The sequence below is a fragment of the Mirounga leonina genome, unplaced genomic scaffold (assembly GCF_011800145.1).
Source record: "Mirounga leonina isolate KUSES-001 unplaced genomic scaffold, KU_Mleo_1.0 Mir_101097, whole genome shotgun sequence".
NCBI lineage: Eukaryota > Metazoa > Chordata > Mammalia > Carnivora > Phocidae > Mirounga > Mirounga leonina.
In genome coordinates, this window is record NW_023270062.1 from 882,600 (window position 1) to 904,986 (window position 22,387).

The 22,387-nt window shown below is 36.4% G+C and overlaps 1 protein-coding gene across 3 annotated transcripts in view; it reads left to right on the plus strand.

The window, feature by feature from the left end:
• Positions 1-22,387, plus strand: part of ARHGEF9 (Cdc42 guanine nucleotide exchange factor 9) — a 241,721-nt gene that overhangs the window by 210,575 nt on the left and 8,759 nt on the right. For 2 of the 3 annotated variants that reach the window (XM_035004955.1, XM_035005107.1), the window contains one exon: positions 11,686-11,754. In XM_035004955.1, coding sequence (XP_034860846.1) covers positions 11,686-11,754 — 69 coding nt within the window. Of the gene's footprint in view, positions 1-11,685; positions 12,337-22,387 lie in introns of those variants that run through there. The other variant, XM_035005034.1, reaches the window with a different exon arrangement.

Here is a 22,387-nt window from a genome sequence, read left to right on the forward strand (position 1 = left end):
TTCATGTCTTCTGCCCATTTCTTAGCTAGATTTTTTGTTTTCTGGGTGTTGAGTTTAATAACTTCTTTATAGATCGTGGATACAAGCTCTTTATCTGATAAGACATTTGCAAATATCTTCTCCCATTCTGTAGGTTGTCTTTGGTTTTATCAACTGTTTCCTTTGCTGTGCAGAAGGTTTTTATCTTTTTTTTTAATTTAATTTAATTTTTTTTTAAGATTTTATTTACTTATTCATGAGAGACAGAGAGGCAGAGGGAGAAGCAGGCTCCCAAGGAGCAGAGAGCCCAATGCGGGACTCAATCCCAGGACCCTGGGATCATGACCTGAGCCGAAGGCAGACGCTCAACCATCTGAGCCACCCAGGCGCCCAGAAGGTTTTTATCTTGATGAAGTCCCAAGAGGTCATTTGTGCTTTTGTTTCCCTTGGCTTTGAAGACATCTCTAGCAAGAAGTTGCTATGGCTGATGTCAAAGAGGTTGCTGCCTGTGTTCTCCTATAGGATTTTGATGGATTCCTGTCTCACATTTAGGTCATTCATCCATTTTGTGTTTGTTTTGTGTATGGTGTAAAAAAATGGTCCAGTTTCATTCTTCTGCATGTGGCTGTCCAATTTTCCCAACACCATTTGTTGTAAAGACTGTTCTTTTTCCATTGGATAGTCTTTCCCGCTTTGTTGAAGATTAGTTGACCTTAGAGTTGAGGGTCCATTTCTGGGTTCTTTATTCTGTGCCATAGATCTATGTGTCTGTTTTTGTGCCAGTACCATACTGATTTGATGATTATAGCTTTGTAATATAGCTTGAAGTCTGGAATTGGTTGTCACCAGCTTTGGTTTTCTTTTTCGACATTCCTTTGGATATTTGGAGTCTTTTCTGGTTCCATACAATTTTTAGGATTGTTTGTTATAGCTCTGTGAAAATTACTGATGGTATTTTGATGGGGATTGCTTTGGATGTTTAGATTGCTTTGGATAGCATAGGCATGTTCTTCCAATCCATGAGCATGGAATGTTTTTTTTTTTTTTTTTTCATTTCTTTATGTCTTCCTCAATTTCTTTCATAAGTGTTCTATAGTTTTCAGAGTACACATCCTTATCTCTTTGGTTAGGTTTATTCCCAGGTATCTTTTGGGTTTTGGTGCAATTGTAAATGGGATCAATTCTTTAATTACTCTTTCTTCTGAAAAATGAGAATTACAGAACAATATCCCTGATGAACATGGATGCCAAAATTCTCACCAAGATATAGTACCTGATAGGATCCAACAGTACATTAAAAGGATTATTCACCATGACCAAGTGGGATTTACTCCTGGGTTGCAGCGGTGGTTCAACATCTGCCTATCAATCAGTGTGATATACCACATTAATAGAAGTAAAGACAAGAACCATATGATCCTCTCAATTGATACAGAAAGAGCATTTGACAAAATACAGTATCTTCTTTTTTTTATTTATTTTTATTATTATGTTATGTTAATCCCCATACATTACATCATTAGTTCTTGATGTAGTGTTCCATGATTCATTGTTTATATATAACACCCAGTGCTCCATTCAATATGTGCTCTTTTTAATACCCATCACCAGGCTAACCCATCCCCCCAGCCCCCTCCCCTCTAGAACCCTCAGTTTGTTTCTCGGAGTCCATAGTCTCTCATGGTTCGTCTGCCCCTCCGATTTCCCCCCTTCATTCTTCCCCTCCTGCTATCATCTTCTTCTTCTTCTTCTTCTTCTTCTTCTTCTTCTTCTTCTTCTTCTTCTTCTTCTTCAACATATAATGTATTATTTGTTTCAGAGGTACAGGTCTGTGATTCAACAGTCTTACACAATTCACAGTGCTCACCATAGCACATACCCTCCACAATGTCTATCACCCACCCACCCCATCCCTCACAACCCCCACCACTCCAGTATCCTTTCTTGATTAAAACTCTCTACAGGGTAGGGATAGAGGGAAAATACCTCAATATCATAAAAGCCATTTATGAAGAAAAGTCAATATCATCCTCATTGGGGAAAAAAATGAGCGCTTTCCCCTAAGGTCAGGAACATGAAAGGGATGTCCACTCTCACCACTGCTGTTCAGCAGAGTACTGGAAGTCCTAGCCTCAGCAATCAGAAAACATAAAGAAATAAAAGGCATCCAAATTGACAAAAAAGAAGTCAAACTTATGGTACTCTATGTAGAAAACCCAAAAGACTCCACAAAAAAATTGCTAGAACTCATACAGGAATTCAGCAAAGGGGCAGGATATAAAATCATTGCACAGATGTCAATTGCATTTATATACCCTAAATCACTTAATATTTTTTTAATTATGTTCAGTTAGCCACCATATATTACATCATTAGTTTTTGATATAGTGTTCAATGATTCATTAGTTGCCTAAAACACCCAGTGCTCACCCCAACACATGCCCTCATTAATACACATCACCTGGCGACCCCATCACCCTATGCCCCTCCCCTATGAAACCCTCAGTTTATTTCCCGGAGTCCATAGTCCCTCATGATTTGTATCCCCCTCTGATTCCCCCCTATAGGTTCCCTCCCTTCTCCTAAGCTCTTCTGTGCTATGCCTTATGTTCCACATATGAGTGAAACCATATGATAATTGTCTTTCTCTGCTTGACTTATTTCACTTAGCATAATCCCCTCCAGTTCCATTCATGTCAGTGTGAATGGTGGGTATTCATCCTTTCTGATGGCTGAGAAACATTACATTGTATATATGTACCACATCTTCTTTATCCATTCATCTTTGGAAGAGCATCTCAGCTCCTTCCACAGTTTGGCTATAGTGGACATTGCTGCTATGAACATTGGGATGCAGGTGGCCGTTCTTTTCACTACATGTGTATCTTTGGGGTGAATACCTAGTAGTGCAATTGCTGCATCATTGGGTAGCTGCATATTTAACATCTTGAGGAAACTCCATACTGTTTTCCAAAGTGGCTGTACCAGTTTGCCTTTCCATCAACAGTGTAAGAGGATTCCCCTTTCTCCACCTTCTTGCAAACATTTGTTGTTTCCTGCCTTGTTAATTTTTGCCATTCTAGCTGGTGAAAGATGGTATCTCATTGTGGTTTTGATTTGAATTTCCTTGATGGCTAGTGATATTGAACATTTTTTCATATGTCTGTTAGCCATTTGTATTTCTTCTTTGAGAAGTGTCTGTTCATGTATTCTGCCCATTTTTTGACTGGATTATTTGTTTTTTGGGTGTTGAGTTTGAGAAGTTCTTTATAGATCTTGGATATCAGCCCTTTATCTGTAAGGTAATTTGCAAGTATCTTTTCCCATTCTGTGGGTTGCCTCTTAGTTTTATTGACTGTTTCTTTTGCTGAACACAAGCTTTTTATTTCTATGAAGTCCCAAAAGTTCATTTTTGCTTTTGTTTCCCTTGCCTTTGGAGACGTGTCTTGAAAGAAGTTGCTGTGGCCCGTGTCAAAGAGGTTACTGCCTATGTTCTCCTCTAGGATTTTGATGGATTCCTGTCTCACATTGAGGTCTTTCATCCATTTGGAGTTTATCTTTGTGGATGGTATGAGACAATAGTCCAGTTTCATTCTTCTGCATGTGGCTGTCCAATTGTCCCAGCACCACTTATTAAAGAGACTGTCTTTTTTGCATTGGATATTTTTTCCTATTTCACAAAGATTAGTTGACCATAGAGTTGAGGGTCCATTTCTGGAGTCTACAGTCTGTTCCATTGATCTATATGTCTGTTTTTGTGCCAATACCATGGTGTCTTGGTGATCATAGCTTTGTAATATAGCATGAAGTCAAGTAACATGATGCCCCCAGGTTTGTTTTTCTTTTTCAACATTCCTTGGTGATTCAGGGTCTTTTCTGATTCCATACAAATTTTAGGATTGTTTGTTCCAGCCTTTGAAAAATGCCAATGGTATTTTGATATGGATAGCATTGAAAATGTAGATTGCTCTATGCAGCATAGACATTTTAACAATGTTCTTCCAGTCCATGAGTGTGGAATGTTTTTCCATGTTTTTGTGCCTTCCTCAATTTCTTTCATAAGTGTTCTGTAGTTTCTAGAGTACAGATGCTTTACCTCTTTGGTTAGGTTTATTGCTAGGTATCTTATGGTTTTTGGTGCTATTGTAAATGGAATCAATTCCTTAATTTCTCTTTCTACACTTACATTGTTAATGTATCAAAAAGCAACTGATATCTGTGCATTGATTTTTGTATCCTGCCATATTGCTGAATTGCTGTATGAGTTCTAGTAATTTGCGGGTAGAGTCTTTTGGGTTTTCCATATAAAGTATGGTGTCATCTGTGAAGAGAGATTTGGACTTCTTCTTTGCCAATTTGAATGCCTTTTATTTCTTTTTATTTTCTGATTGCTGATGCTAGGACTTCTAGTACTACATTGAGCAATAGTGGTGAGAGTGGGCATCCCTGCTGTGTTCCTGACCTTAAGGCAAAGCTCTCAGCTTTTCCTCATTGAGAATGATGTTCAGTTTAGGCTTTTCATACATTTTTATGAAACTGAGGAATGTTCCCTCTATCCCTACACTCTGAAGTCTTTTAATCAGGAAAGGATTCTGTATTTTGTCAAATCCTTTTTATACATCAATTGAGAGGATCATATGGTACTTGTCTTTTCTTTTATTAATGTGCTCTATCACGCTGATTGTTTTGTGAATGTTGAACCACCCTTGCATCCAAGGAATAAATGCTACCTGGTCGTGATGGATAATTCTTTTAATGTACTCTTGGATGCTATTGGCTAGGATCTTGTTGAGTATTTTGACATCCATGTTCATCGAGGATATTGGTCTGTAATTCTTTTTGATGGGGTCTTTGCCTGGTTTGGGGATCAGGGTAATGCTGGCCTCATAGAATGAGTTTGGATATTTTCCTTCCATTTCTATTTTTTGGAACAGGTTCAGTAGAATAGACATGATTTCTTATTTAAATGTTTGGTCAAATTCCCCTGGGAAGCCATCTGGCCCTTGACTCTTGTTTTTTCAGAGGTTTTTCATTACTGCTTCAATTTCCTTACTGGTTATTGGTCTGTTCAGATTGTCTATTTCTTCCTGTTTCAGGCTTGGTGGTTGATAAGTTTCCAGGAATGCATCCATTTCTTCCAGATGGCCTAGTTTGTTGGCATATAGCTGCTGGTAGTAAGTTCTAATAATTGTCTCTATTTCCTTGGTATTGGTCGTGATCTCTCCACTTTCATTCATGGTTTTATTAATTTGGGTCCTTTCTCTTTTCTTTTGGATAAGTCTGGCCAGAGGTTTATCAACTTTAATTCTTTCAAAGAAACATCTTCTAGTTTCATTGATCCGTTCTATTGTTCTTCTAGTTTCTATTTCATTGGTTTCTGCTCTAATCTTTATTATTTCTCTTCTGCTTGGTCTAGGCTTTATTTGCTGTTCTTTCTCCAGATCCTTTAGCTATAAGGTTAGCTTGTGCATTTGATTTTTCTAACTTTTTGAGAGAGCCTTGGATGGCTATGCTATGTCCCTCTAAGGACCACCTTTGCATTATCCCATAGGTTTTGGACCAATGTGTTTTCATTTGCATTGGTTTGCATGATTTGTTTAAGTTCTTTAATTTCCTGGTTGACCCATTCATTCTTTAGCACGATGCTTTTTAACCTCTACGTGTTTGCGTTCCTTTCAAATTTTTCCTTGTGGTTGAGTTCCCATTTCAATGCATTGTGGTCTGAAAATATGCAGGGAATAATCTCAATCTTTTGGTATCAGTTCAGACCTGATTTGTGACCCAGTATGTGATCTATTCTGGAGAAAGTTCTGTGTACACTCAAGAAGAATGAGTATTCTGTTCTTTTAGGATGGAATGTTCTTTATATATCTACAAAGAACATCTAGTCCAATATTTCCTTCAAAGCTCTTGTTCCTTTGTTGATCTTCTGCTTAGATGATTTGTCCATTGCTGACAGTGGAGCATTGATGTCTCCTACTATTAATGTATTATTATCAATATGATTCTTTATTTTGGTTAACAGTTGGCTTATGTAGTTGGCTGCTCCCATGTTGAAGGCATAGATATTTATCATTGTTAGATTTTCTTGTTGGAAAAACCCTTTAAGTATGATATAGTGCCCCTCTATATCTCTTACTACAGCCTTTGGTTAAAATCTGTCTGATACGAGAATTGCTACCCCAGCTTTCTTTTGAGGTCCATTGGCATGATAAATGGTCCTCCATCCTCTCACTTTCCATCTGGAGGTTTCTTTAGGTTCAAAATGAGTCTCTTGTAATCAGCATATGGATGGATCCTGTCTTTTTTATCCAATCTGCAACACTGTGCCGTTTCATGGGAACATTTAGGCCATTCACGTTGGGAGTGAAAGATACTAATTTTGAAAGATACTAATTTACTGCCATCATATTGCCTGTAAAGTCCCTGTTTCTATAGATTGTCTCTGTAAATTTCTGGTCTATATTACTCTTGGGGTCTTTCTTCTTTTATAGAACACCCCCTTAATATTTCATGCAGGGCTGGCTTGGTCACATATTCTTTCAGTTTCTGCCATTCTTGGAAGCTCTTGGTCTCTCTGTCCATTTTGAAGTACAGCCTTGCTGAATAAAGTGTTCTGGGCTGCATGTTCTTCTCATTTATTACCCTGAATATGCCTTGCCAACCCTTTTTGGCTTGCCAGGTCTCTGTGGACAGGTTTGACGTTATTCTGATGTTCCTCCCTCTGTACTTAAGAAATCTCTTTCCCCTGGCTGCTCTCAGCATAGCTACCTTGGCTCTAAGATTTGCAAGTTTCAGTATTATATGCTGGGGCGTTGGTCTATATTTATTGATCTTGGGAGGGGTCCTCTCTGCCTCTTGGACTTGAATGCTTGTTTCCTTCCCCAGGTTAGGGTAGTTTTCAGCTATGAATTGCTCAAATATACCTTCTAGTCCTCTCTCTCCACCCCCTCAGGGATCCCAATAATTCTGACATTGGATCATTTCATGGCATCATTGATCTCTCTAATTCTTATCTCATGGGCTTCTAGTTGCTTATCCCTATCCTCCTCATCTTCCTTCCTTTCTATCAGCCTATCTTCTAGATCACTATTTCGTTCTTCTGCCTTATTTACCCTGCCTGTTAGAGTATCCAGTTTAGACTGCATCTCATTCACAGCATTTTTACTTTCGGCCTGATTAGATCTCATTTCTGCCCTTAGAGATTTTATATTGTCACTAATGCTTTTTTCAAGCCTAGCTATTGACTTCATAATTGCTACCCCAAAGTCTACCTCTGACATCTTGCTTCTGTCCATATCTGTTAGATCTGTGGCAGAGGCCATTGTCTCTGGTTCTTTTCTTTGTTGTGAATTCCTCATCCTAGTCATTCTGTTGAGGGATGGTTGAACGAATGTACAGATTCCAAAATATCAACCACGACCCAAGCAAGATGCACCCTTGGAGAATATGGAGCAGTCAGAAGCCACCACTAAAAAGACATAGCCAATATGAAACACAAGAGTAAAACTTATAAAATTAAAAAAAAAAATTCCAAAAAGGGTTGAGGGGAAAGGGGGATATAATCTCTCAGTGTGGACAAATTAAGGTTTTTCAGTTGTTCCTGGGTGTATTTCGGTCTGTTTGTTAGAGAACATACTACTTCCCAAAATTACAGGGTAAGTATAACTTGTGTGTCTGTATATATATATACAGACACACACACACATCTACAGGTAATGAATGAATGAATGAATAGGGAAAAAAGGACTACAATGAAGCATATATCTATAAAAAATATAGGTGTGAAAAAGTACAAGTTAAAAGTTACTATGAAATCTAAGTTGGTATATTAAACATCTAGTTGAAATGAGAAAAATGTGAAAAGAAAAAAACAAAGAAGAAGCTAAGGGAAAGAATAAAAAGAAAAAGAGAGTTGTATCTGAAAAATAAACAAGCCGTGAGGCAAACCCTGGAGCTCAAAATACTATTTTCCCCTGGTGTTGGGATTTTACAGTCTTATGGGGACCATTGGGTTGTCCTCTTGTTCTTCCAGCCTGTCTTCTTGGGGAGAGTCCTGCAGTGCTGTTTCTCAGGCAACCCTGCTTGGGCAGAGTTGCCCTGCCCCCTCTCCAAGGGTGCTTGGCTCAGTGGAAACCAGTTTTTTGAGCTTTTGTTCTCTGGAGGCTTTCTGTACCTCTTCTAAGAGTCAGAGCAAAAATGGCCGCACCCAAACCTCTGTCCCAGAGTGGAGAAATCAAAGTCTGCGCTCTTCACTAAACCCTCCTGGGACACAGTCTCCATTTCTGTATGCACCACTGAAAACTGCAACCTCCTGTGGTGCGTGCCCACAGTGATTCTCTCAGAGGTCGTCCCAGGTGCCTGGTCATGTTCCTGCCCTTTGTGCTTCTAAAACCGTGAGCGACCGTGCAACCCACATCTCCTGGATCCTATCTGGGTCCTGCTCTAAGGCCCTTTCGAGGCCACTAGCGCTCTGTGAGTTTTTTCCTGGTCCCCAGCAGGACGCTTTTGCACTCCAGTGTTATATCACTTTCCGGGAGCCAACTTATGGAAGTTCACTCCCCCTTCTGTTTATCTTCCAATAGCTACCTGAAGATTCATGACTCCACCCATCCTACCTGGTGACAGGCGGTGTTTTTCTGCTTGTAGAGATCCAGATATATATTCTTACATCTCAGGCTGATTTTGTGGTGTTCAGGATGGTGTGGTAGATATCCAGCTAAATTCAGGGGACCCGTTGAAATGGGTTCCCCTACTCCTCTGCCATCTTTCCTCTCCAGTGCTCACTTAATATTTTTAATCATTATTTTATGGCTGTCTTATAAATTTGTCATAATTTTCTGGTTTTTTTAAATTTTCACTTTTAATGGTAAAATGAATACATGGCCTTAATAACCATTTAAACACATAACAAAATTTAATAAAATTTAGCATTATTTTCCCTTCTCTATCACTCTTATGCTATGTGAGATAATCAGTATAAGTGTGGTGTGCCTATTTCCATACTTATGTTCATATAAGCATATATACAGATAAGACTTTTTAAAAACTTTTTTTACTTACAAAAATTATACCAAACATATTACTCTGTAACTTGTTTTTTTTAACTTAATTTATCACAAGTAACTCTCCAAGTGAGGAATATAGAATCTAACTATAACTCCTTCTATCAGTCAGGGTTCAACCTGAGAAGCGTAACTCATAGGAGATGCATTATTAAGAGATTTATTCTAGGAATTGGCTTATGTGATTACAAAACCTGGCTAAGCAACTCCAGTATCTGTGGAGCAGACAATCAGAATGCAAGATCATGAGCAGACTCAAACTCATGGGCGTAGTCCAAAGCTGTCATCTATAGGCAGGAAGATCATGAGAAGGATGGGACTCCACATACATGGGCTAAAGCTGAGGCAGAATTTCTTCTCCTTTGTGGGGAGACCTCTACCCTGTTTTTTTAAGTGGTAAAAACACCATGAGCTCTATGCTCTTAACACATTTTTAAGTGCATAATATAGCAATATTAATTGTAGGTTCAGTGTTATACAGCAGATCTATAGAACTTATGCATATCTTGCATAAATGGAACTAGAGTCTTGATAGGATTGCTTTGAATTTGTAGATGACCTTCAGCACAATGGATATTTTAACAATATTAAGTCTTCCAGTACAAAAACAAAACAACAACAACAACAACAACAAAAAGCAACAAAAAACTAAAGACCAATATCCCCAATGAACACACATGAAACAATCTTTGATAAAACAGCAACAAACAGAATTCAGCAGCATAATAAAAGGATCACACACAATGAACAAGTCGGATTTGTCCCTGGGTTGCAATGATGGCTTAACATATGCAAATTAATTAATGTGATATAATTAAATTAAATATAGAAATCACATCATCATATCTATAGATGTAGGAAAAATATTTGACATAATTTATCCTTCTTTCCTGATAAAAAAAGACTCACAACAAACTCTGTATAGAAGGAATTTACCTGAACATAATAAAGGCCATATATCCAAAGGCCCATGGCTAACATCATACTCAAGGGGGAAAAACTGAAAGCTTTTCCTCTTAGATTGAAGACAAGAAAAGGATGCCCATTTTCACCACTTCTATTCGACATAGTAGTGGAAGTCCCAGCCAGAGAAAATTAGGCAAGAAAAAAATAAAAAGCATCTAAATGGGAGAGGAAGAAGTAAAATTATTTCTGTTTGTAGATGACATTATTTTATATATAGAAAACCTTAAAGACTCCTCAGAAAAAACTTCTATATTTAATAAATGAATTCAGTAGAGTTAATGGGTACAAAATCAATGTACAAAAATCAATTGTGTTTCTATACACTAACAATGAACTATCTGAAAAAGAAATTAAGCAAACAGTCCCAATTATAATCATATCAAAATGGATGTGATTATATTTAGGAATAAACTTAACCAAGGAAGTGAAAGACTTGTACACCAAAAACTATAAAACCTTGCTGAAAGAAATTAAAGAACACATAAATAAATAGACTTAATATTGTTAAAATGTCCATTTTACCCAATGCCAGCAATAGATTTAATGTGATCTTATCAAAACTCCAGTGGTATTTTTTTTTTTTACTGAAATAGAAATAACAATCCTAAAATTCATGTGGAACCACAAAAGACCCATCATATAGCTAAAGATATTTGAGAGAGGAGAACAAAGCTGGAGGTATCATGTCAAAATATATTACAAAGCTACATTAATTAAAACACTATGGTACTGGCATAAAGACAGGATATAGACCAATGGAATAGGATAGAGAGCCTAGAAATAAACCCACACATATACAGTCAACATATGTTTGACAGTAGTACCAAGAATGCACAATTGGGAAAGGATGGTTTCTTCAATAAATTGTGCTGGGAAAACTGGATATCCACAGGCAAAAGAATGAAATTGAATTCCTATCTTACACCATAAATGAAAATTAACTCAAAATGTATCAAAGACCTAATTGTATGACCCAAAACTGTGAAACTCCTAGAAGAAAACATAGGGAAAGAGCTTCTTGGCATTGATCTTGGCAATGATTTTTTTGGATATGACACCAGAAGCACAGTCAACAAAGCAAAACTACAGCAAAATAAAATTATTTTGCACAGCAAAGGAACAGAATGAAAAGGCAACCTATGGCATCAGAGAAAATATTTGCAAATGCTGTATATGATAGGAGGTCAATTTCCAAAATATATAAGGAACTCTTACAACTCAATAGCAAAATATCAAATAATTTTAAAAATGGACAAAGGACTTGAATAGACATTTCTGTTACTTTATTACTTTTTGCTATTTGATTTTTTCTTCCTTTTGAAACTTTTCTTTAAAAATTTTTCTTATTATAATCTCTTATCCTTTGACTCATTATTTCCTTGTCTATGTTTTTGCTTTTGGTTGTGAAATATTTTTCCATTTCACACCATACTTTATTCATCCGTTCTTCATTTAACAGCCTCTTAACTCATGTTCTCATTTTTTTTTGCCCCTGTATACTATGAAATGCATTGTTATAGCTAAATATTTGTTCAAGTTCTCACCATTTATTTATTTGCTTTTCAAGACTTTTGATATATCTTGCCAAAATTACTCCTTCAGAAAAGTTGTACTAATTTGTACATTTAAGAAAGGTCTATGTTTTTTATAACAGTCATGTATTTTTATGTTATAGGCTTTGAAATTTCTGAAAACCAGAAGAGGCAGGCTGCAATGACTGTGAGAAAAGTCCCTAAACAAAAAGGTAAAGCTGCCTTTAACCACTGCCACCCCAGCAGCCCCACTTACTCTCTTTGTGAGACTGGGAAGCCATAAACCATGTGATTGTATATCCCCAGGCTTGTTTCTAGGCTGAAGTTCACTTGGGGTGATGGGGAGTGTCTGGGTTTCCAGGTGTCCCTGATGACAAGTGGCAAATGGTCTTAAAGACATAAGGCTTAGGAGTAAATAGTGTAAGGTATTTATGTCCAAAAATAGTTCTTTGGGTACAAGAAAAAATAGAATTTCTATTTCTTTTCATTTTTACATAAGTAAAAGAGAGAGAAAAACTAAACTTTATTCACAATTTAGAGAGAGATAGATAATAATAACATGTAATTTTTATTAATAAGTATATTTGGAATATGTATATAATTTTCTTTCATTTGTTTGGGGACATTTTCAAGGTTAGGAGTCTCAAATCAGAATAGAGAACTTCAAACTGAACCAAGACAGAAGATTCAGATATTTATTCTCTTTCTCTGAACCGTAAACTAAAGTACTTAAAAAAGGAAAATAGGGGTGCCTGGTGGCTCAGTCGGTTGTCTGACTCTTGATTTTGGCTCAGGTCGTGAGATCAAGCCCCGATCGATCACTGGGTGTGGAGCTCCACACTGGGTGTGGGGCTTGCTTAAAATTCTCTCTCCCTCTCCCTCTGTCCCTCCCTTCCCACCCCCTCCCCCGTGTGCCCACACTGACACTCTCTCTCTCTCTCTCAAAAAAAAAAAAAAAAGGAAAATACCTTAAGAATCGATTTGATTATGAAATGAAGCTTTATTTTCTCATTTTCATGAACTAGACATAATTAAAATGCTTAGTTGAACAAAAGGAAGTAACTACCCTTTGTTTATTCATGAGCCTCTTCAGTACCAGTCATTTTATATAAGTTCTTTAATTTTATCTTTATGGTACTTCTGAAAAGGTAGGCATTCTTAGCCTCATTTTCCAGATGAGGAAACAAGATCTTTGGGGTGAAGTGATTGTGAACTTAACTCATCTTGATTCCAAGTCCACTGTTCTTCCCTCACCATCTCAGGGTTCTGCTGATTCTCTATGCTGGGAAAGAACAGCTTACTTTTTTTGTCCCACCTCAATTATTGACAGCTGCTTCTATTACTGACCACCACTGTCATTTTCCCCAGGCCCTTCCTCTGCTTCCTCAGTAGTCTATTTGGTTCAGAATGAGTCACCATACAAAATGATTAGATTCAAGTTGCCTGAAATTCCAGTGGCCACATAAAGCACCCTTAATTATTCCCAAATGAAGCTCCTTTCCACTGAGGAAGCTGTGTGCCTGTGAATATCTGATCTCCAATTAAACAGTGCACCTAGCTGGGACCCCTCTGGCTGGACATGCCTTCCTTTTAACTGCTTTTGTTTCTTGCCCTTGGGAGGCACTCATTGGCTCTTCCTCTCATCATGGAAATGCAATTATCTTCAGATAGGGAATTAAAGGCAATCACACCTAACCTCTCAGGAGTGAAACATGAGAGATAGTGTTAGAAAGCTATCTGGAGTTAATGTCAGTGAAGATATGGTTTGGATGAGTAGGGCAACCTTGTGAGAGACTGTGCTCCTTCCATAGAGATATAAGCAGAACAGAACCCCAGCCAGTAGGGGAGTCCTCAGGCTATAAAAAAGGCTACTGTCCTAGTGGCTTGCTTGTTTCCTGGAGGCTCTTAATGCTTGAACTTCTCTTACTCTGATCCCCTCCACTGTCCTCACCACACTGACCTTCATGATGGGATAGGACCGCTTTACCTCAGCTTAGGTTCCCTCAAGCCTATCTGAGGCTGGCTGTTCTTTTTTTTCACTATGAACTCTTAAAGCAAAGGAACATCCACAAAGCAATAAACCAGAAAACAGTCCTGCTCACTCATACCAAGCCTTTGTGTCAGTTTCCTTTTCCACCTGTCTAGTCACAAGGCTATTCCTTTCAGGTCCTCTCTTATTCCCCAGTATCTAAACAATGGTTCACATGAACAGCTTTCCACCTTTAACAATTCTAAAGTTTTCAAAGAAACTCATTTAGTTTCAAACCTCCCAAAATTCCTACGAATCCCCTCCACTATTTCTATTTCTAGTTTTCAAGACTCTCCTAGTCCAGGACTGTAATGACTGATATATTTTGAGACTCAAGGTAACTACACATGTGGAAACAATTGTCAAACTTAGGAATTCAATAGTGATATTATGTACATGGGAAGAACAAGAAGGGAATTCTTTCAGATACCCACAAAAGCAAGTTTCTTTAACCCTTCCAATGACCACTTCCTGGAAGTTATGGGAGCATTGTTTTTAAGATTTCTCTAATGCAGATGTAATTGGATAGGAAATTATTCTAGTGTTCTCTTCTAACCCCATCTATAATGCCATAGGACCTTATTAACTCAGTCTACTGCTCTGGAGGAGGGGAAGCCTGTCTGTAAGATAAGCAAAGAAGACAAAGCCTAGCTCCAAGGAAGGCCTTTCTACTTTATGTTTATCTTTTACACTGTTTTAGTTTTAAGAATTGATGTATAACTTATTGGAATTTGAATACTAATTCCTGGTCTATCAACCTATTTCAGTCTGTCATCATGGAGCTCCCTAGGGCCATGAGCAAAGCTCCCATCTCCAGAGGCTATAGGACTATCTCAAAATCAAATGAATATCCTAAAGTAACTAAAATAATCTTGAAAAAGAAGAGTAAAGTTGGGGTACTCAGTCTATCCTGATTTTAACACAAATTATATAGCTACAATAACCAAGATAGTGTGGTATTGGCAGAAGGATAGACATATTGTATTAGTGGAAGAGAACAGAGAAGCCAGAAATAGACCTACACAAATATGCCCAAGTAATTTTTGATAAAGATGCAAAAGAAATTTAGTGGAGGAAGGGTAGTCTTTTCAACAAATGCTGCTTCAGCCATAGACCAAAAATAAACTTCAACCTAAACTCATACCTTACAAAAATGAACTCAGAATGGATAATGGACTTAAATTTAAAGCTACAAAACTTTTTTTAAAAAGGAGAAAATCTTCAGCATCTGGAGCTAGGCAAAGAAGTTCTTAGACTTGACACCAAAAGCTTGAACCATGAAATGAAAAATTGATACAATGGACCTCCTCAAAATAGACATTTTTGCTCTATGAAAGACCATATGAAGAGGATGAAAAGACAAGTTACTGGCTAGGAAAAATATTTGCAAACCATATATCTGAAAAAAAAAACTAGTATCTAGAATATATAAAGAACTCTCAAAACTCAGCAGTAAAAAAAAAAAAAAAAAAAAAAAAAAAAAAAACATACTCCAATTACAAAATGGGCAAAAGATGGATATTTTACTGAAGAGGATTATATAGATGACAGTTAAATACATGAAAAAATGTTCAACATTATTAATCATTGGAGAAATACAAATGAAAACCACAATGAGATATCACTACACACCTATTAAAAAGGCTAAAATAAAAAATAGTGACAACACCAAATGCTGGCAAGGGTGTAGAGGAACTGAATCATTTATACCTTGCTGGTGAGAATACTAAATGGTACAGCCACTCTGGAAAATAGTATGGTGGTTTCTTAGACACAAAACATACCACTACCATATACCCAGCAATTATACTCCTGGGCAGTTGTCCCAGAGAATTGAAAACTTTCACCAAAAAAACCCTCTATATGTTAACTAACTTGAATTTAAATAAAATCTTGGAGAAAAAAAAAAAAAACTCTAAACAAATGTTTATAGCAGCTTTGTTCATGATAGCCCAAACTGGAACCATCCCAGATGTCTTTCAATGGGTGAGTAATTATGGTATACCCATACCATGGAATATTACTCATGAATAAAAAGGAGCCAACTATTGGTATATGGAACAACTTGGGTGAATCTCCAAGGAATTATGCTGCATGAGAAAAGCCAATCTCCAAAAGTTATATATGGTATGACTCCATTTATATAACATTCTTGAAATATTATCATTTAGTTAATGGTGAACAGATTAGTAGTTGCCAATGGTTAAGGGGGGGTGAGATCAGGAGAGAAGTAAGTGTGGTTATGGAAGAGTAACTAGTGATTTTGTGATATAAAAATGTCCTATCTCTTCTCTGTGTCTTGTAACAATGTTAATATCCTGGTTGTAATTTTGTACTACAGTTTTGCAAAATGTTATCATTGAAGAAACTGAGTAAAGACTACAAAGTATATCTCTGTATTGTTTCTTACAACTGCATGTAAACCTATAATACTCTCAAAATAAAAAGCTTAATTGAGAAATCAAAATGAACACTTCCCAAACTTTCTCCCTAATATTTTCATATCATTTGTTGGCACCCAGTACGCTCATCTTTCTGACACTTACCACCTTTGAAAATCGCCTGTTAAAGGACATCATCAAAATGGCAGAATAATTTTCTACTGTCTTCCCCCTAAAAAAACACTGATTTTGACAGTCACCCACAGATGAGTGTGCTTTTGTGAAAGTTCAAAAGTCCAGCAGAAAAGTTCCAGACTACCCATGGAGAAGAAAACAAACAAACAAACAAACATGATTAGATGCATAGAAAAAAGAGGCAAGTCAATAAAGACTAGAGGAAGTGAGTACTTTTTCAAATGCAAAGACAGCAACGCAAGACTACAAGGAACATGAAAAATTGAGGAAACATGACATCACCAAAGGAACACAATTTTTTAGAAACTGACCCCCAAAGATATGGAGATATACAATTTTTTCCAGTAAACATTTCAAAAATAGTTTTTTAAAGGAAGCTCATTGTGCTACAAGAAAGCATAGAGAGACAATTCAACAAAATCAGGAAAACAATATACAAAACAAGAAATTTAACAGAGAGTAAATATCATAAGAACCAAATGGAAATTATAGAGATGAAGAATACAATGAATGAAAAAAAAAAAAGATGCAATGGAGAACATCAACAACAGATCTGAACAAGCAGAAGAAAGAATTTGTGAGGCCAAAGACAGGTCTTTTGAAATTGTCCAGAGTAAAACAAAGAAAAAATAATTTTAAAAAAGTGAAGAAAGCCTATGGGAGTTAATGGGATAAAATTAAGAGAAGCAATCTATAAAATATTGCAGTCCCAAAAGAAGAAAAGAGGGAGAAAGGGGAGGAAAGATTATTTAAAGAAATAACAGGGATGCCTGGGTGGCTCAGTTGTTAAGCATCTGACTTCGGCTCAGATCATGATCCCAGGGTTCTGGGATGGAGCCCCGCATCAAGCTCCCTGCTCAGTGGGGAGCCTCCTGCTTCTCTTTCTCCCACTCCCCCTGCTTGTGTTCCCTCTCTCGCTGTGTCTATGTCAAATAAATGAATAAAATCTTAAAAAAAAAATAACAGCTGAGAAATTTCCAATTCTGGATAGGTATTTGAATTGTCAGCTTCTTGAAGTTCATTGGCTTCCAAACAATTTTAACACAAATGATCTTCAAGATACATTATAAAACTCTCCAAAATCAAAGTCAAAGAGAAAAGATTAAAAAGGAGCAAGAGAAAAAAATCCTCATATACAAGGAAACCCACATAAGACTATTCAAAGATTTCTCAGCAGGAACCTAGCAGACCAGGAGAGAGTGGGATGTTCTTCTTTCAAAGTTCTGAAAGAAGAAAACTGTCAACCAAAAACACTATACCCAGGAAGGTTTAGAAATGAAGGAGAAAGACTTTCCCAGAAAGAGGGATAGAATGAGAGAGAGGGAAAGAGTTTTATGTATCCAAAGTTAATTTTTTATCAGTATAAAATGGGCTATTGTAACTATAAGGTGTTTTATGTAAACCTCATTGTAACAACAAAGCAAGCACTTACAGTAGATACACACACAAAAAAGAGGTGAATCAAAGCATACCTGTTAGGAAAACGATCGATTCATAAAGGAAGATAGCAAGAGAGGAAGAAAAGAACAAAATAACTATAAAACAGAAAATAATAAGATGACAATAGTAAGTCTTTACCTATCAATAATTACTTTATTATTTTTTCTACAGTTTATTTTTATTTAAATTCAAGTTAGTTAGCATGTAGTGTAGTACTGGTTTCAGGAGTAAAATTTAGTGATTCATCACTTACATATAACACCCAGTGCTCATCCCAACAAGGGCCTTCCTTTAATGCCCATCACCCATTTAGCCCATCCACCCACCCACCTCCCCTCCAGCATGTAAATAGATTCAATTCTCTTGTCAACGTGCATAGAATGGCTGAATGGATAAAAATACAAGACACAACTATACATTGCCTACAAAGGACTAAGTTAATCTTTAAGGATACACATAGCCTCAAAGTTAAGAGATGGAAAAAGATATTCCATACAAGTGGAAGCCAAAAAGAGAGCAAGGGTATTTATGTGATACTTACATCAGATAAATAGACTACAAGTCAAAAACTGTCACAAGAGACAAAGAAGATCATTATATAATGATAAAGGGTCAATTCATCAAGATATAATATATATGTACCCAGAACATAATATATAAATTTTAAATATATATGTACCCAATATGGAGCACCTAAATATATTAAGCAAATACTAACATATCTGAAGGAAGAAATAGAAATATGATAATAGCAACAATTGATAGATCACCTAGACAAAAAATGATTAAGAAAACATTGGACTGGAAATATATTTAGACCAAAAGGAACTAAAAGACATATAAGGAACATGCCATCCAATAGCAGCAGCTATTTTCTCAAGTACAAATGGAACATGCTCTAGGGTAGTATGTGTTAGGTCACAAAACAAGTCTTACAAATTTAAGAAGACTGAAATCTTATCAAGTATCATTCAACCACAATGGTGTGAAACTAGAAATTGACAACAGGAGGAAAACTGTAAAGTTCACAAATATGTGGAAATTAAACAACACACTCCTGAACAACCAATGAGGTAAAGAAGAAATCAAAAGGAAAATAAAAAAAATATCTTGAGATAAATGTAAGTGAAAACACAACATACCAAGTTATTAGATGTAGCAAAATCAGTTCTAGGAGGGAAGTTTATAGCCATAATGCCTACACAAAGAAAAAAACAATCAAATAAGCAACCTAACTTTACACTTCAAGGAACAAGCAAAAGAAGAAAATTTAAGCCCAATGTTGGCAGGAAAAAAGAAATAACAAATATCAGAGGAGAAATAGAGACCAGAAAAACAATAGAAAAGATCAATTAAATTAAGAGCTGGTTTTTGAAAAGATAAACAAAATTGACAAACTTAGCTAGACTAAGAAAGAGGGAGAAGACTTAAATAAAATTAGAAATTAAACAGGAGATGTTACATATGATGCCACAGAAATAGAATCATGAGAGTGATTCTGTGAACAAGTATATACTAACAAATTGGATGACCTAGAAGAAATGAATAATTTCCAAAAAAAACCATCCAATATATCAAGATTGAATTATGAAAAAAGAACATACCAAAAATGAGTAAAAAGATTGAATTAGTAAGCAGAAACCTCCCAACAAAGAAAAGCCCAAGAATAAATGGTTTCACTGGTGAATTGTACCGAGAATTTAAAGACTGTCAATCCTTCTCAAACTCTTCAAAAAAATTGAAGAGAAAGGAATACTCCCAAACTCATTTTATGAGACGAGCATTACACTGATACCAAATCCAGATAAGGACACTTTAGGAAAAGAAAACCACAGGACAATATTCCTGATGCAAAATTTCTTAACAAAATACTAGCTAACCAAATACAAGCACATTAAAAGGATCATACAACATCATCAAGTGGGATTCATTACTGAGATGCAAGGATGGGTTAACATATGCAACTCAAAAAATTGTAATACACCACATTAATAGAAAGATAAAAATCATATAATCGTCTCAATAGATCCTGAAAAAGCATATCCTTTCATGATAAGAACTCTCATCAAATTAGGTATAGAAGGAACTATCTCAATATAATAAAGGCAATATATGGCAAATCCACAACTAACATCATATTTAATGGTGAAAGTTTGAAAGCTATTTTTCTAATATAAGAACACAGTGGTGCCCAATCTCACCACTCCTATGCAACACAGTACTAGAAGTCTTAAGCAGAGAGCAATCAGGTAAGAAAAAGAAGGAAATTGTATCCAAATCAGAAAGGAGGAAGTAAAATTGATTCTGTTTGACTATGACAACATTTATGTATTTAAGAGCATCTACAAAACACCCACAACTAACACCACAGTGATGAGAGACTGATGCTTTTCCCCCTAAGATCAGGAAAAGGCAAAGATGTCCAGTCTCATCACCTCCATTCAACATTGTTCTGGAGGTTCTGGCCAAGGCAATTAGGCAAGAAGCAGAAACAAAAGGCATTCAGTTTGGAAAGGAAGAGGTAAAATGTGCCTCTGTTTGCAGATAACACAATCTTACATATAGAAAACTCTACAGTATACACACACACACACACACACACACACCACTATTGGAGTTAATAAATGAATTCAGCAAAGTTGCAGGAATTAAGAAATTAAGAAAATCCATTTATAATGTTAACAAAATATTTAGGAATGAATTTAATAAAACAAGTATAAAATTTATTCTCTGCACACTACAAGACATTGTTGAAATATATTTGAAAAGCTCTACATAGCAAAACATCCCATGTTCATGAATTATAAGACTTAATTTTGCTAAAATGGTAATATTCCCCAAATTGATCTATAGATTCAAAATAATCCTTCAATCACAGTCAACTTCTTTGTAGAAACTGACCAGCTGATTATTTTTAGTTTATTTTTTATTTAGTATTGTTGATATACAATGTTACATTAGTTTCAGGTGTACAACATAGTGATTCAATTTCTCTATACATTATGTTGTGCTCACCACAAGTGTAGCTGCCACCTGTCACCATACAATTCTATTATAATATAATTTACTGTATTCCTTATTCTGTGCCATGACTTATTCATTCCACATCTGGAAGCCTGTATCTCCTACTTCCCTTTATGCATTTTGCCTCCCCCCCCTTTCCTCTGGCAACTGTCATTTCTCTGTATTCATAGGTCTGATTCTACTTTTTGTTTGTTTATTCATTTGATTTGTTTTTAGATTCCACGTAAGAGTAAAATCATATGGTATTTGTCTTTCCCAGTCTGACTTAATTCATTTAGCATAATACCCTCTAGGTTCGCCTATGTTGTTGCAAATGGCAAGATCTCATCCCTTTTTATAGTTGTGTAATATTCCATTACACACACACACACACACAAACACCTTATATACATCTTCCTTATCCATTCTTCTGCTGATGGACATTTAGGTTGCTTCCAAATCTTGGCTATTGTAAATAGTGTTGCAATAAACATAGGGATGTATGCCTATCTTTTTGAATTAGTGTTTTTGTTTTTTGTTTGATATCCAATTATTGGGTAATATAATATTTCTATTTTGAATTTTTTGAGGACATTCCATACAGTTTTCCACAGTCACTGTATCAATTTACATTTGTACCAACAGGGCACAAGGATTCTCCACGTCCTCGCCAACACTTGTTATTTTTTGTCTTTTTTCTTTTAGCCATTCTGACAGCTGTAAGGTGATATCTCATAGTGGTGTTTATCTGCATTTCCTTGATGATTAGTGATGTCAAGCATCTCTTCATGTGTCTGTTGGCCATCTGGCCACAATGTCTAAAACAATATTGGAAAGGAAGAACAAAGCAGGAGGACTCACTTCCTGATTTCAAAGTGTGGTCCTCAGACCAACAGCATCAGTAACATGTGAGAATGTATTAGAAACATAAATTATCAGGCCCTTCCCCAGACCTACAACAGGTGATTCTGATACAGGCTCAAGTTTGAGAATCATAACTGGCCTAGACTGCAAATGAGATTAACTATACAGATGAATTTAATTTGCTTTTTCAACCTCCCCATTCTCTGGATACTTCTTTCTTTCTTTATACATAGAAGATAAAAAGAAAGACAAAACATATTGATGGAGAGGATATATAAAACCCTATTTCCTAATTAGAAGGAAATTCCTTTCCAATTTCCACTTTGGATTTATCTGTTCTGACCAGTAATTTTGAATGTGACCTTTGGCTGGTCTAACTTGATTTGTACTTGATACTTATTTGTCTAGTGGCTTGTTGCTTCTGGTAAAATCTTCAGCACACAAAACCAAACATTTAGAATACAGTATGAATAAACATTTTAAACAGAGATTACATTTCATTATGCCTGGCATGGTGTGCTCTGATTTTAGTTTGAAGACTCAGGGAAGGCAAATAGGTTTCAGAAAATAAAGAAAGAAAGGGCAGGGGAGGGGAGAATATATTCCCCATCTGGCAGATTAAGACAAGAGAGTCAGAAGTTTTATAGCAAGGAGAACAGAGGAATATAGTGCTCAAGCAGAATTAAGCTATGGAGCCCTCACTGGGGAAGAAGGGGGCTAGGGAACAACAGGGCTGGCTGAAGGCCTTGACAGGAGAGACCAGGGATTGGAGGGGACTCTGTGGGAGAAGCCCAGAGGGCAAATCAGGACTAGGGTTTCACACCTAAGGACCAGTGGCATGGAATACTAAAGGGCTGGAGTTGGCAGTCACGGAAAAAAGAAAAAAGAAAAAGAAAGGATTTTGTATGTAGAAAATCCTAAAGACTCTATCAA